The sequence below is a fragment of the Castanea sativa genome, chromosome 1 (assembly GCF_040712315.1).
Source record: "Castanea sativa cultivar Marrone di Chiusa Pesio chromosome 1, ASM4071231v1".
In the NCBI taxonomy this organism is placed as follows: Eukaryota; Viridiplantae; Streptophyta; class Magnoliopsida; order Fagales; family Fagaceae; genus Castanea; species Castanea sativa.
The window spans coordinates 44,150,469-44,164,343 of NC_134013.1; the positions used below are offsets into that span (position 1 = coordinate 44,150,469).

Genomic DNA, 13,875 nt, shown 5'->3' on the forward strand with positions numbered 1-13,875 from the left:
TTGAAGTTGTGCCCATCCATGTTGGCTAGGATCAAGGCTCCTCTAGACAAGGCCTTCTTCACCGTGTACGAGCCCTCGTAGGTCAGGGCAAACTTTCCTCTGTGATCAAGCATGGTTGCACTTTTTCAAGACTAAGTCACCTTCTTCAAAGATTATAGGTCTAACCTTCTTGTTGAATACTCGCTCAACGCGGTGTTAGTGCAACTGTCGCAATCATGTGCTTCTCGTCTATCATGTTGAATTGCTCATATCAGGAACGGGCCCATTTGTCTTCTGACAGCTTTGTCCATGATAAGATTCTAAGAGATCTGATCTCTACCTCTGCAGGTAGGACGGCTTCCATGCCGTAGGCCAAGGAATACGGGGTTGCACCTGTGGAAGTACGAACAAAAGTGTGATAGGTGCCCAAGGCAAATAGCAAGAACTTGTGCCAATCCTTATAGGCATCTGTCATCTTCACCAAGATCTTCTTTATGTTTTTGTTGGATGCTTCCACCATGCCATTCATCTGGGGGCAGTAAGGAACTGAATTACGATGTTCGATGTTGAACTATTGGTAAAGGTGCTCAATCATTTTCCCATTTATATTCTTTCTGTTATCTATAATGAGCTCTCCCAGTACACTGTAGCTGCAGATGATATTCTGTTTAAAGAATTGAGCCACAACAGCTTGGGTGACACTTTTGTAGGAAGTGGCTTCCACCAACTTGGTGAAGTAATCAATGGCCTCCAAGATATACTCATGCCTATTTGAGGCTTTCGGAATCGCGGGTCCAATGACATCCATTCCCTAGGTTGAAAAAGGCCAGAGTGCTATTAGGGAGTTTAGGGGTCAGGGAGGAACATTCTTTCTATTTTGATAGACTTGGCAATAGTGGCATGTCCTCACATGCATTAAGCAAGTGAGGACATGCATGGGGGTCCACTAACATGGGCTCCAAGCAGGCCCTCATGCATCTCTTCCATTAAATGGTTAACCTTAGGGGCATCTATGCATTGAAGCAAAGTTGTGTTGTGGTTTCTTTTGTACAGGACTTCCTATTGGAAAAAACTAGTTTTGCGTCTCATACAAAATGCACAGCAAAAGCAATACAAGTCTCTTCTTCATTCATGTGAGATAACATGAAATATCTAGAATTTTAGAAGTAAAGAATAGAAAGGAATACCTTGATGTTGTGAAATTCAAAACAAAAGAAGTTTGAACTTGTGAAGACCTTCAGTCTTCACCCCAACTCCATGTATGCCCAAGAAGTGTTGTCTCTCAATCAATTATGTACGTACCTGTTCAAGAGAGAATGATAAATGAGAAAACTATATATTTTTCTTTTTAATCATAAGTATGTTTTTAACTGTTAAAAAGCAGTTACTTTATTTAATAGCTCTTATTAAATAAATAAATAACTGATTATCTAATTGGGCCAGTCCAGTTGGGCTTTAGTGTGTGGCTTGGTATGGGACCAAAGGGACGAATAAAACTCTAGCTCCAATAGGCTTCAAGCTTATCTATCAACTCTTGACAAGCCCAAAGTTACCATTAATTATATTTAATACTACTATATAAATATAATTGCACTCTAGGCTTTATTAATAAAATTAAATTTCAAGACTTTATTATCTAAACAATTAACCCTTTCATGAAAATATTCGTAGTAATACAAAATCATAATATATAACTACCACTTTGAAAATTACTACCTCTTGATCCTTGAGTACCCAGTTTAATCCTTTAAGTTATTCATATATATATTTTTAATCAAATTTCATAAAATATAAACTTTAGTAACTCTTTACTAAAGTGGTTAGGCCTAACACTCTGAATAACCAAACTCATTAAACTTATCTCAATGGAATAATTTATATCTCTACAAAGAGATTATGAATTCCATCTTGAGGGTATGTGTTCCTTTAGCACTATGTGTGGCTACCCAACATACTAAGGTTTTGACAGTTGAATTAGATCTCACTCCTAATATATCAAAGTAACATACATTTCATGATTGGGTTCACTATCCTCTCAGGATTGATAGTTTATGTAAATTAAAGTCGTGAGATTTATTATTCAATTGACAGTCGTTAATAGAATAATTCATCTTACAGCGTTCTAGTTCAATATGTCTTATACACTTAAGACACATCAACATATCAACTAGAAGTCTCCACTTCCATGATCAAGACAAACCATCTTAGTTGATATGTTATAGTCTTCACAAATGAAATGTCCAATTTCATCACCAATTACGAACTAAGGTTTTGAGGTTACAAAGAACTTGTGATTTATATCTTCTGTGACTAAATCACATAAATCACATACTATGCATCTCAAGGACTATATGATAATGTCCAAATATTCATGTCCCCATTATTTAAGATAATAAAACAACTTCATTATTTATAACATAATGTCATCCATAATATCATACATAGCATCGTACAATAGGATTTTAGGGAACTAATCCTAACTCTTCCCCACTCAAGAAAAACTAGCACGCCATAGGCCTGATGAATTTCTTCTCATTGCCTATGGCCCCAGGCGGGTATTCACCATCTGTGATATAAGCCATAATATCATAGTACCATGGTTTTCTATCGATTCTAGCTCCAACGTTCATGTATTCTTTGATATTCATGCAATAGGTCGAAACACCACAAACACCTATGCACAATTGTCGCATCTCATCTCCTTCTGCCAATTTAATCATGCTAGCCAAGGTGGCCAAAGCATCTACAAATTGGTTGTGTGCTCTGGGCAAATAAGTAAAGGTGATTTTTTGGAACTTTGGGATTAGGCGGCTGATAACTTTTGATACAGAATTAACTTGGTGTCACAGGCTTGCCACTTTCCCTCTGTTTGAGAGAAGATCAATACAGAATCTTCGGAGATGCTTAGATCATATGTGTCAAACTCCAAGGCAACTTGCAAGCCCATTATGCATGCCTCATACTCTATGACAATATTTATGCAATCAAAATTTAGCTAGACTGTAACAGGGATTTGCTGGCCCTTCGAGGATAGTAGAACTGCTCCCACTCCATTTCCAGTACTATCGGCGGCTCCATTGAAATAAAGCTTCCAACACCATGGTTCTACATTGCTGGGTTCTGGCTCTATCGCCAAAACATCTTCATTTGGGAAGAGGGATTCTGAGAATTCTGGATCGTTCAACGGCTGATCCACTAGGTAATTGGCTATGGCTTGGCCCTTGATGGCCTTTCACACCATAAACACAATATCAAACTCGAATAGCAACATCTGCCAACAAGAGACCTTCTGAGGGCAGGCTTTTCAAAGATGTACTTGATGTAGTCCATATGGGAAATCAACCGCGTGGTGAAGTAGAGTATGTATTGACACAACTTACAAGAGGCCCATGCTAAGGCGCAACGTGTCTTTTTGATGGCGATGTAATTGATCTCACAATTGGTGTACTTCTTACTCGGGTAGTATTGCCTTCTCTTTATAATCAGGTTCATTTAACTGGCCTAAAATGAAACCCATAGATGTCTCTTGCACCGCCAAGTAGAGAATCAACGGATATCCCAGCGTTGGGGGAACCAGAACAGAAGGGTTCAACAAGTACTGCTTAATCTTGTCAAATGCCGCTTGGCACTCATCTGTCCATTTTATCTGTCCATAGGAAGCTTCAAACTTGTTTCTCGATTTTCAGCGCAGCATGTCCCTAATGGCCTGGACTTTCACTAGGTCCACTTCAATTCCTCTTTTCCTGACTATGAAGCCAAGCAATTTCCCTAAACTGGCTCCAAAGACACACTTACTAGGGTTAAGCCTTAAACCTGTACTTGACGAGGTACTTGAATAGCTTTCTCAAATCTATCAAATGATCTCTAGGAGTGCGTGACTTGGAAATCATATCGTCCACATAGACTTCAATCTCCTTATGAGTCATATCATGGAACAGGGTTACCTTGGCTCCCTAGTAGGTCGCCCTAGCATTCTTTAAGCCAAATGTCATGACATCGTAGGCATAAGTTCCCCAATGAGTGGCGAACATTGTCTTGGCATTGTCCTGTTTAGTCATCTTGATCTGATTATAACCAGAGAACCCGTCCATAAAGGAGAAGAACATGTTGGTTGTGGTGTTATCAATTAAGGTATCGATATATGGCAAGGAAAATTATCCTTTAGGCTGGCCCAATTCAGATCTCTATAATCGATGCACATGTGTACCTTTCCATCTTTCTACAGCACGGGAACAATGTTTGCAACCCAATCAGAGTAGACTATGGCAGTAAGAAACTTTTAACTGCTTTAATACTTCTTCTTTGATTTTCAGGATAATCTCTGACTTCATCCTTTGGAGAGACAGTTGCATTGAGGGGCATTCGGGTTTAACCAGAATCTTGTGGACAACAATCTCTGTATCCAAACCAGGCATATCTTGATAAGACCAAACAAAAATTTCCTTGAATTCCTTTAATTGAGCTATGAGCTCGTCTTCCATGTCTTTGGGAAAGTTTAGCCCAATCTTGACAGGTTTTTCCTTCTTCCCTTCGTTGACTAGGTTTATCACTTTTGTTTCTTCCATATTGGGCTTGGACCCTTCACTCTCTCTATTCAAAGCTTCTAGGATGTCTCGAGGTAAGTTCGGGACCTCTTCCAATCCTTCAACATCGTTATCTAACTCTATTGTCTTATTCACATCATCCACACCCTTGTTAAGGCAAAGGGATGATGTACCCATTTGGGAATCAAAACAGATCCTATAAAGCGGAACATATATAAAGAAACATAAGATAATTTGCACACACATATTCATAGGAAAGAAAATAAAGAGAGATGCAAGAATTTTCCTGAATAACACACTAAATGTTTCATTAATGGGTTATGGGTAGGGGGAAAACAAAGTTCATGCCTGATAATGATAAAAGGGAAATGCTCTTTTTTGTTATTTCTGGGAAAAAAAACTAGGGAAATGAACATGAAATACAAATAAAGTAGGAAATGACATAATCATTCAAAACAAACTAAATATGATATTCCAACTCTCTCGGGTGATCAAGAGGCCCAATCACTCGATAATGGAATACTCCTTACTCAGCCGGTGCAACCACAAAGCAAGGCTTGATGGTCCAAAGGCTTGCTGTCTCACTTGGTATCCCTGGTCAGATAGTAGAAGTCGGATCATCTATAGAAGATGTGATAGTGTTCATGAAGAACTCTTAGGACAGAGCTAAATAATGCAAGCCAGATCAGGCTTCTTCTCTTCCAATTCCTTGAAAGGTTCTAGCATAATGACCTCAGTCAGAACCGGAAAAGTGGTTCTAATATGGGGAATAGACATCCTTGAAGTGTCACACTTCCTCTTCTTTCCTCTGGAACCTTGAAAGAGCTCTTCATGAGTGGGTTTGTACCCCAAATCAAATCAGAGCTCCCATGTCCACGACTTTGTGGCCTTGGCCTAATTGGTACCCAAACTTGAGCATCTCCTTTGCAACCATCAAAACTATTGCGAGCTAGTCGGACTCAAGCTCTAAAGCATTGTGAATCATGGAAACTAGCTTGAAGCAATGGAAAGATGCTTTTGGAAAAACATTAGCATCAATGTAAGGGATAGATGTCTCTTGTAAAATAGCAATGGGCTCTTCAGCCATAATGATTATCAATTGATTCTCGGAGATGAACTTGAGTCTCCAATGGAGGGTAGACGTGACAGCGCCTACTGTATGCAACTAGGGCCTCCCTAAAAGTATGTTGTAAGGAGAGTAAACCTTAATCACTTGGAAGTTGACCATGAAGTATTTTAGGCCGATCTCAATCATTAACTCAATTTCACCTTGCACTTCGCGATGTGTGCCATCAAAGGCTCTAATGATCATAGTGTTAGGCTTAATAAGAGACATATCCACTTTCAGGCACTCAAGAGTGGCCATTGGGCAGACATTCAGGGCTAATCCATTGTCAATTAATACCTTTGTGACAATCATGTCTTAACATTTGACCATGATATGTATGGCTAAAGTATGATCTTTTCCTTTTGGAGGCAACTCATAATCTGAAAATGAGACTTGGTTGGTGGCCAACACCAATGATACCATACCCTCGAATGAGGAGTTTGTAATACTAGTAGGAACACGCGTTCCCTTTAATACCTTCAATAGAGCCTCACAATGGACCTCGAAAGATAGCAACAGGGCTAAAATAGAAATCATACCTGGAGATTTTTTCAACTGCTAAATCACACTATAATCGACCTTTTGGATGGTTTTCAAGAATTCCTCGGCTTCTTCAGTGGTGACCCTGGCTCGGCTATGCTCTTGCCAATCTCTTTCCTTCTTTCTTCTATTTCCTTATGAGTATAACATCGACCACCCCTAGTGAGTCTAGCTATGCCTAAAGAGATATTAGAGCAAATCTCTTCCTTTCCAATTCGGGTGGAGATCAAAGTCACATCGTACTTCCATGGGACACGATGGCTATCTTTGTAAGGGAAGGTCTTCGGCATACAGATGACCACGCCTTCTTGAGTCTGCAGATTTGGTGCCAAGGAAAACATCTTTGGACTGATGATGATTGGACTGGGTAGAGTAACTTCTAGAGCTTTTGGGCTAGAAGCCCTAGATATTCCTTAGGTAGGCTTTGTTAGAACTAAAGGATCGAAACCCCAAATGGCAGGGACAATAGGGGTTCCCTTTTGGACAAATCCTGGAGATGGCTTGATGATTCCAAGCAAAGATAAGATCAAAGGAGCAAAACACTCAATGGCTGGCAGAGTATATTCCTTCTTATGAGCTGATACTCCTAAATCCATAGATGATCCTATAATCTCTTCGACAATGACAGAAGTTAGAGGAGTTTGCGTCCTTATCCCTAGAGGAACCTTACAAAGGCGCTCTTGAAAGTACTCATCCCAATCTTTCCTTGATCCTATTTTCATAGCACTATGGCTAGTTCCCGCTTGGGTATTTCGAGGGCATAAGCTGGCTGCCATGCAATTTCTCCTTCGCACGACTTCTTTTTCGATCCAGATAATGCCATAGTTGGCTAAACTCTGAACTCGTGCTCTGAGCACTCCACAGTCAATAGGGTATGCTTGTCCCCACTATAACAAAATGAGCAAACTTTCCAGTCGAAACTTGGGGCTCCTATGTTCTCCTAAATAATGTGACTTTCTCAAGCTAGAGCCCACAACATGGCTTTCCAAAAAGATGAGGGGGATGAGTAATTCGGGATCCTTTTATTCACTAAAAAGAGAGAATTCATGTTCCCACCTTGATGAGAAAGCAAGGGATTGGTAATGACAGTCTGCCTGGCTGTATTGTTGAACTGTACTAACTCGTTGTCAATGAGATCTTGGATCTGGTGTTTCAAATGTATGCACTCTTCCAAGGTGTGCCCTTTGGCCCCAAAATGGTGCTCATATTTCTTTGATGGGTCAAAATCGGGTGAAGGAGGACCATCCTTGGGTTTTGCAAATATTGGAGTCACAAGCTTCTTCTCCAACAAATAGGGCATAAAGCTCTATCATGGACATGGGTAACACAGAGAATTTTCGTGGTTCCGCCTTGGGATATTGGGGTTGATCGGGCCTTCCCCTCTAATTGAATGCTCGGTAAGGTGCTTGGGTTGGCTAAACATGTTGTCAATATGGCCAGGACCGCCGGGTATTCGAGGTTGTATAGGCAATAATGACACCGCTTGGTCCTTTAGGTGCTTTGTCAATCATATGAACATCGGCTTCCTTCCCTTTACAGCCGATTACCCTTTTCAGTTGTTACTCTATCATAGAATTCAAAGCCTCAAGGCCAACCATTTTCTTGTTAGGGTTTATGCACTAAAATCCAATTTATTGGCATGTTATAAATAATTAAATTGTTTAATTATATGAGACTATTTATAAATGAACTAATAGGACATTATCATAATCCATGAGATGCATTCTATGTGATTTATGTGATTTAGTCACAGAAGATGTAAATCACAAGTTCCTTGTAAATTTAAAATGTAGTTCGTAGTCGGTGATGAAATTAGACGTTTCATCTGCGAAGACTATAACACATCAACTAAAATGATTTGTCTTGATCATGGAAGTGGAGACTTCTAGTTGATGTGTTGATGTGTCTTAAGATTTAAGACATATTGAATTGGATCGTTGTGAGATTAATTATTCCATCAACAACTGTCACCTGAATAACTAATCTCACGACTTCTAATTTCATAGACTCTTAATCCTAAAAGGGTAGTGAACTCGATCATGACATGTAGGTTACTTTGATATATCAGGAGTGAGATCTAATATTCATGGTCAAAACCTCAGTATGTTGGGTAACCACACGTAGTGTTGAAGGAACACATATTCTTAAGATGGAATCCATAATCTCTTGTGTAGAGACACGAAATATCCCTTTGAGATAAGTTTAATGAGAACTGGTTATTCAAGGCGCCCACTTTAGTAAGGAGTTACTAAAGCTTATATTTATTGAAATTGGATTTCAATAAATGTGAATAACTAAAAGATTAAACCGGGTACTCAAGGATAAAATAGTTGTTTACAAAGTGACAGTTTATTATGACTTTGTTCACTATGGATATTTCATGGAGGGGTCAAATGATATTATTAGAGTCTTGGGATATAATTTATTAATAAGGCCTAGAGTGCAATTATATTTATATAGTGGTATTAGATATAATTAATGGTAACTTTGGACTTGTCAAGAGTTGAAAGAAAAGTCCAAGGCCCATTGGAGCTACAGTCTTATTTGTTCCCTTTGGTCCTATCTCAAGCCACAAACTAAAGCCCAATTGGGTAGGCTCAAAAGTCTAACCCAATTAGATAATCAGATTTTATTTAATAAGAGTTATTAAATAAAGTAACTACCAAGGTAGTTAGAATGTACGTATGATAAAAGAAAGAAAATAGTTTTTCTCTACAAGGAGAAGAAGAAGGATTTTTCTTTAAGAATCAACGTACATAAAGACTGATTGAGAGACCACACTTCTTGGGCACCATGTGGAATTGAGATGAATATTAAAGGTATTCTCAAGTCTTAATTTTGAATTTCACTGCATCAAGGTACACTTTCTATTTTTTGTTCTAGAATTCAAGGTTACATGTTATTTCTTATGAATGAAGTAGATCTGTGTTTGTTGCTTCCGCTATGTGTTTTGTATGAGATGCAAAACCAGATTTTCCAACAATTGGTATCAGAGCAGTCTTCAATATCATGCTTGTATAACATGTGATTGAGTTTTAGAATTAAAGAAAACTATTTTCATAGTTGTCAAAATTATGCAGTCATTTTTCTTCATATTTTAGTTTTGAAACTACAATTTGATTAAAACTAATTTTGATGTTATGATATTGCTTAAGTTTGATTTTAACCACGTAAAATTGAATTTTTCCACTTTAACATCAATCAAAATTCAAGTTTTAATCTTCATCTCATAGTTTTTGATCAACAAGGATGTGTTTTGTTCATTGGAAACGTAAAAAACGGTTAAAAGAAAAACGGCTGTTTCTGGGCATTTTCATGACTGGCGAGTCGCGAGATGAGTCACGAGTGAGTCGTGAGAGCTTCTGGATGAACTCGTGACTGAGGTTTTGTGACTGGGCAAGTCGCCAGAACGAGTAGCCAAAACTCGCTACTCGCGAGAGTAGCCAGAATGAGTAGCCAAAAAAAATCTGATACCTGTTTTTCAACTCAGAACATGTTTAAACAAAGAAAAACAAAATAAGCACTAAATATGGACACAAAGAGTGATAAAATAAATATATATGGGTTCATATGTAAATTTTTTATAAAGGATTCATCATATATATATTTTCATGATCAAACAGTATATATATGCTAGAATTAAAGTATTTTTGTTATTGGTTAAAAAATCTTTAATGAAATTTATTCCTAATGAGATTAGGAATATGCTTTCAAGAGTTTCTAGCATTATTAGGGTTCTTGATAATAATCTTGAAAACCTTAATGTTTGATATGTGAATCCTCATTCATAAAATCAAAAAGGTGTTTTTGATGGAAAAACAATGAAGATGTCAAAATCGGTTACCTAAAAATTCTAGAAAAATTCAGTTTTGCATTTTTTGATCGATCGAGTAATAGGTTCGACCGATCGAAGGTACTGAATTTTGAATTTTCACTTATTTTTTACTAAGTGTTAAAACTTTGATAAAAAGAAAGGCAATGTGATTAATTTTATAGTCCTTAAAAATTAAGGACATTTATTAATCGTTATCTAACTAAAAGATCTAATGAGATCAAAGATATTAGTTAAATAGAACTCTTAGTCCTAAATTTTTTTATGATTAAAAGTCATTAATTTATTTTAATTAGAGGGTTTTAATGAGATTAAAATTCTAATTAAAGGTATATAGTTTCTAATGAGATTAGAATATTTTATTTAGTAAATTAAGGATAGAGTTCTATATAACGAGTTTTTGTACCATTAGAGTTTAAGGAATCCAAAATAATTTAGGATTTCCATTTTAGTTAGTGATTCTAATGAGAATAGAGTCTTCACCAAGTGCAAGGTTATTAGTTGTGATGGGATCACAATTATTTAAGAAAAACCCAAATAACGAGTAGGAGTACTGAAATAACCATTTTGTTAAGTTTATTGTAATGTGAATAGATACCTTGTCTTGACTTCGAGTCTTGCATTCCATGCAGAGGGTATTTACTTCACGGATTACAAGGTTAAACTTCTTTGTGATTACGCGAATGTTCGTTACGCTATTGTGACGTGACTTAGTCAAATCACATTGAATTTAAACAATTAAACACATTTGATGTGTAGGGTTAAAATTGTGATAAGATCACAATGATTTCAATACAATCCACTTGTTCTAAAATTTCTAGTGGGAGGGAGATTCAAGGGTTGGATCTCACGGCCTCCATTGTCGGTTCATAGTGGTGTGGGGTAAACATCTCGTCTTGGCCTCGAGCCTTGTGTTCCATGCGGAGGGTACTTATTTCATGGTACTACAAGATTGAACTTCCCAATTTATAGTGGTGTGGGGCAAGCACCTCGTCTTGGCCTCGAGCCTTGCGTTCCATGCGGAGGGTGTTTTTGCATCATGTTACCACAAGATTAAGCCTTATAAGGGTAGAGTTATGTGGCTACACATGGGTCTAGGCAATGGTGTACACTAGACTAAGTTTGGTAGTATCCTCTATGCTGAGTTCTTACTATTATTACTTAAAGGTCAAAGGAAGAGTGGCAAATTATTTTTGTTTGGTAAGAGTTACCATGATAGCATTAATAATGAGAATAATTCTCGCCTAATCATAGTGGTTGGTATTCACTTTATGCTGAGGAATATTAATTGCGGGATTAGGTTGTCGTTGCACCTAGTATAGTATGGTTTTCGGGTTCCATATTATATGGTTATGGATGCAAAATATAATGTTCTTGTAATTATGTTCATAGTCTCAAAATGAAGTTGTCATAAATTTTTGTTCTCTAACTACTATCTTAATTGAATCACATTAACTAAGAAATAATTTCAGGCATGGTGCTTAAAGGAGCTGAAGTACGTAAATATATTTCGATTCACATTGTTATAATTTCCTATACATGATGCATTTATGGAAAATAGTTTATGATGTGATCATAGTTTCCATTGAAATGCTAAAATGTTACATTGGCTTCTATCTCCATTGTGCTACAACATGAGATGCAAGAGTTAGTACTAAACTTAGACTTTATATTAAGTCTAAATGAGATGTTTGGCATGAATCATATTAAGTGCCAAGAAAGGCTTAAGGAGTTCTAATTCTATATCGTTACGCTATTGTGACATGACTTAGTCAGATCACATTGAATTTAAAAAATTAAACACATTTGATGTGTAGGGTTAAAATTGTGATAAGATCACAATGATTTCAATACAATCCACTTGTTCTAAAATTTCTAGTGGGAGAGAGATTCAAGGGTTGGATCTCACGGCCTCCATTGTCGTTCATAGTGGTGTGGGGTAAACATCTCGTCTTAGCCTCAAGCCTTGCGTTCCATGCGGAGGGTGTTTTTTTCATGGTACTACAAGATTGAACTTCTCGGTTTATAGTGGTGTGGGGCAAGCACCTCGTCTTGGCCTCGAAACTTGCGTTCCATGCGGAGGGTGTTTTTGCATCATGGTACCACAAGATTAAGCCTTATAAAGGTAGAGTTATGTGGCTACACATGGGTCTAGGCAATGGTGTACACTAGACTAAGTTTGATAGGATCCTCTATGCTGAGTTCTTGCTATTATTACTTAGAGGTCAAAGGAAAAGGGGCAAATTATTTTTGTTTGGTAAGAGTTACCATGATAGCATTAATAATGAGAATAATTCTCACCTAATCATAGTGGTTGGTATTCACTCTATGCTGAGGAATATTAATTGCGGGATTAGGTTGTCGTTGCACCTAGTATAGTATGGTTTTTGGGTTCCATATTATGTGGTTGTGGATGCAAAATATAATGTCCTCGTAATTATGTTCATAGTCTCAAAATGAAGTTGTCATAAATTTTTGTTCTTTGACTACTATTTTAATTGAATCGCATTAACTAAGAAATAATTTTTGGCATGGTGCTTAAAGGAGCTGAAGTACATAAATATATTTCGATTCAGCATTGTCACAATTTCCTATACATCATGCATTTATGGAAAATAGCTTTTGATGTGATCATAGTTTCCATTGAAATGCTAAAATGTTACATTGGCTTCTATCTCAATTGTGCTACAACATGAGATGCAAGAGTTAGTACTAAACTTAGAGTTTATATTAAGTCTAAATGAGATGTTTGGTATGAATCATATTAAGGGCCAAGAAAGGCTTAAGGAGTTCCAATTCTATATCATTTTATGAAAATGCTATAATTTAATTTTAAAATGAATTGGAATTTTTGGGTGTAGAGATTAATTGTTAAGCTCATATGGATATGATCCATAAGTCGTTGTTAGAATCATTTGATCAATTTAGATTGTTTTGAAACTAAATAAATTCCTTTTATATTATCTGAGTTGATAAGTGAGTTCTACGCAACAGAAGACATCCTAAAAGCTAAGGCTAGGATCAATATGATTTAATTCACATTCTTAGCCTGAACCGAAAGGTAAGGGTGGTAAGAAGTGGAATTATAATACCAAATAGTTTGACAAGCTAGTTGCCCTAGTAGTTGCCAAAAGGAAATTAGACTTAAAAGTATGACCAAAAGGAAAGTGTTTCCATTTTGGAAAAGCTAAGCATTGTCCATGATTGTTTTCTAGATGGAAATTTACATGTTTTACTATTTAAAGAGAAAGTTTTCATCCTTTGGTATTGTATGTTTTGACTCTTACGTCTAGATCTTATTAATCTAAATAATATTCAAGATAGGTGAAAGATGGGCTTTTAAAACCATTATTTTGTTATATTCCCATTCTATGAATTCTATTTAGAGGATAATAAGATCTAGGGCTCCTTTTTATAAAGGAATAAAGTTCCAATGACTTCTTTAAGTTAGTACATACATAAAGGAGGAATAGAGCTTTTTTTAGAGGTAGAATTTTCTAGAAGAAAAATCTCAGAATTTGTTGTAAGACAACTATAAAATACATTTAGAAATGAGATGGATGTATTAGATACACCACAAGACATTATTCAGTAGATAACTATTACACCAGTACAATATTGTAGTGGGAGGATTATCAATTACTAAATAAATTCATACTTTTGGAATAAACTTTTGAAGCCATTCCACAAGGATATGAATTTGATCCTCGGTCCTATGTAAAGGCAATAGATGATATGAATATGGATTACTGGATCAAGGTTATGTAAATAGAATTGGATTCTATTTAAAGTCTAGAACTTGTAGAGGCACCTAGTGGCATTAAGCCTATTGTTTTCAAATAGGTCTACAAGTAAATGAGATTGATAGATTT

At 36.7% G+C, this 13,875-nt stretch overlaps 1 protein-coding gene across 1 annotated transcript; it reads right to left on the reverse strand.

The window, feature by feature from the left end:
• Positions 1-250: 250 nt before the first annotated feature.
• On the reverse strand, positions 251-787 carry LOC142627787 (uncharacterized). Its single transcript, XM_075801689.1, has 2 exons — positions 623-787; positions 251-508 (listed from the first exon to the last, which is right to left on the reverse strand). Exons 1-2 carry the CDS (start codon positions 785-787, stop codon positions 251-253), a joined length of 423 nt encoding a protein of 140 aa, XP_075657804.1.
• Between the last annotated feature and the right edge of the window lie 13,088 nt (positions 788-13,875).

What these genes read in the sequence shown, in the direction of transcription:
- LOC142627787 (XM_075801689.1), bottom strand. Translation starts at nt 787, where the DNA reads ATGGATGTCATTGGACCCGCGATTCCGAAAGCCTCAAATAGGCATGAG. An exon ending in ATATCATCTGCAGCTACAGT is followed by an intron (nt 509 to 622) that starts GTACTGGGAGAG and finishes TACTGCCCCCAG; the next exon opens with ATGAATGGCATGGTGGAAGC.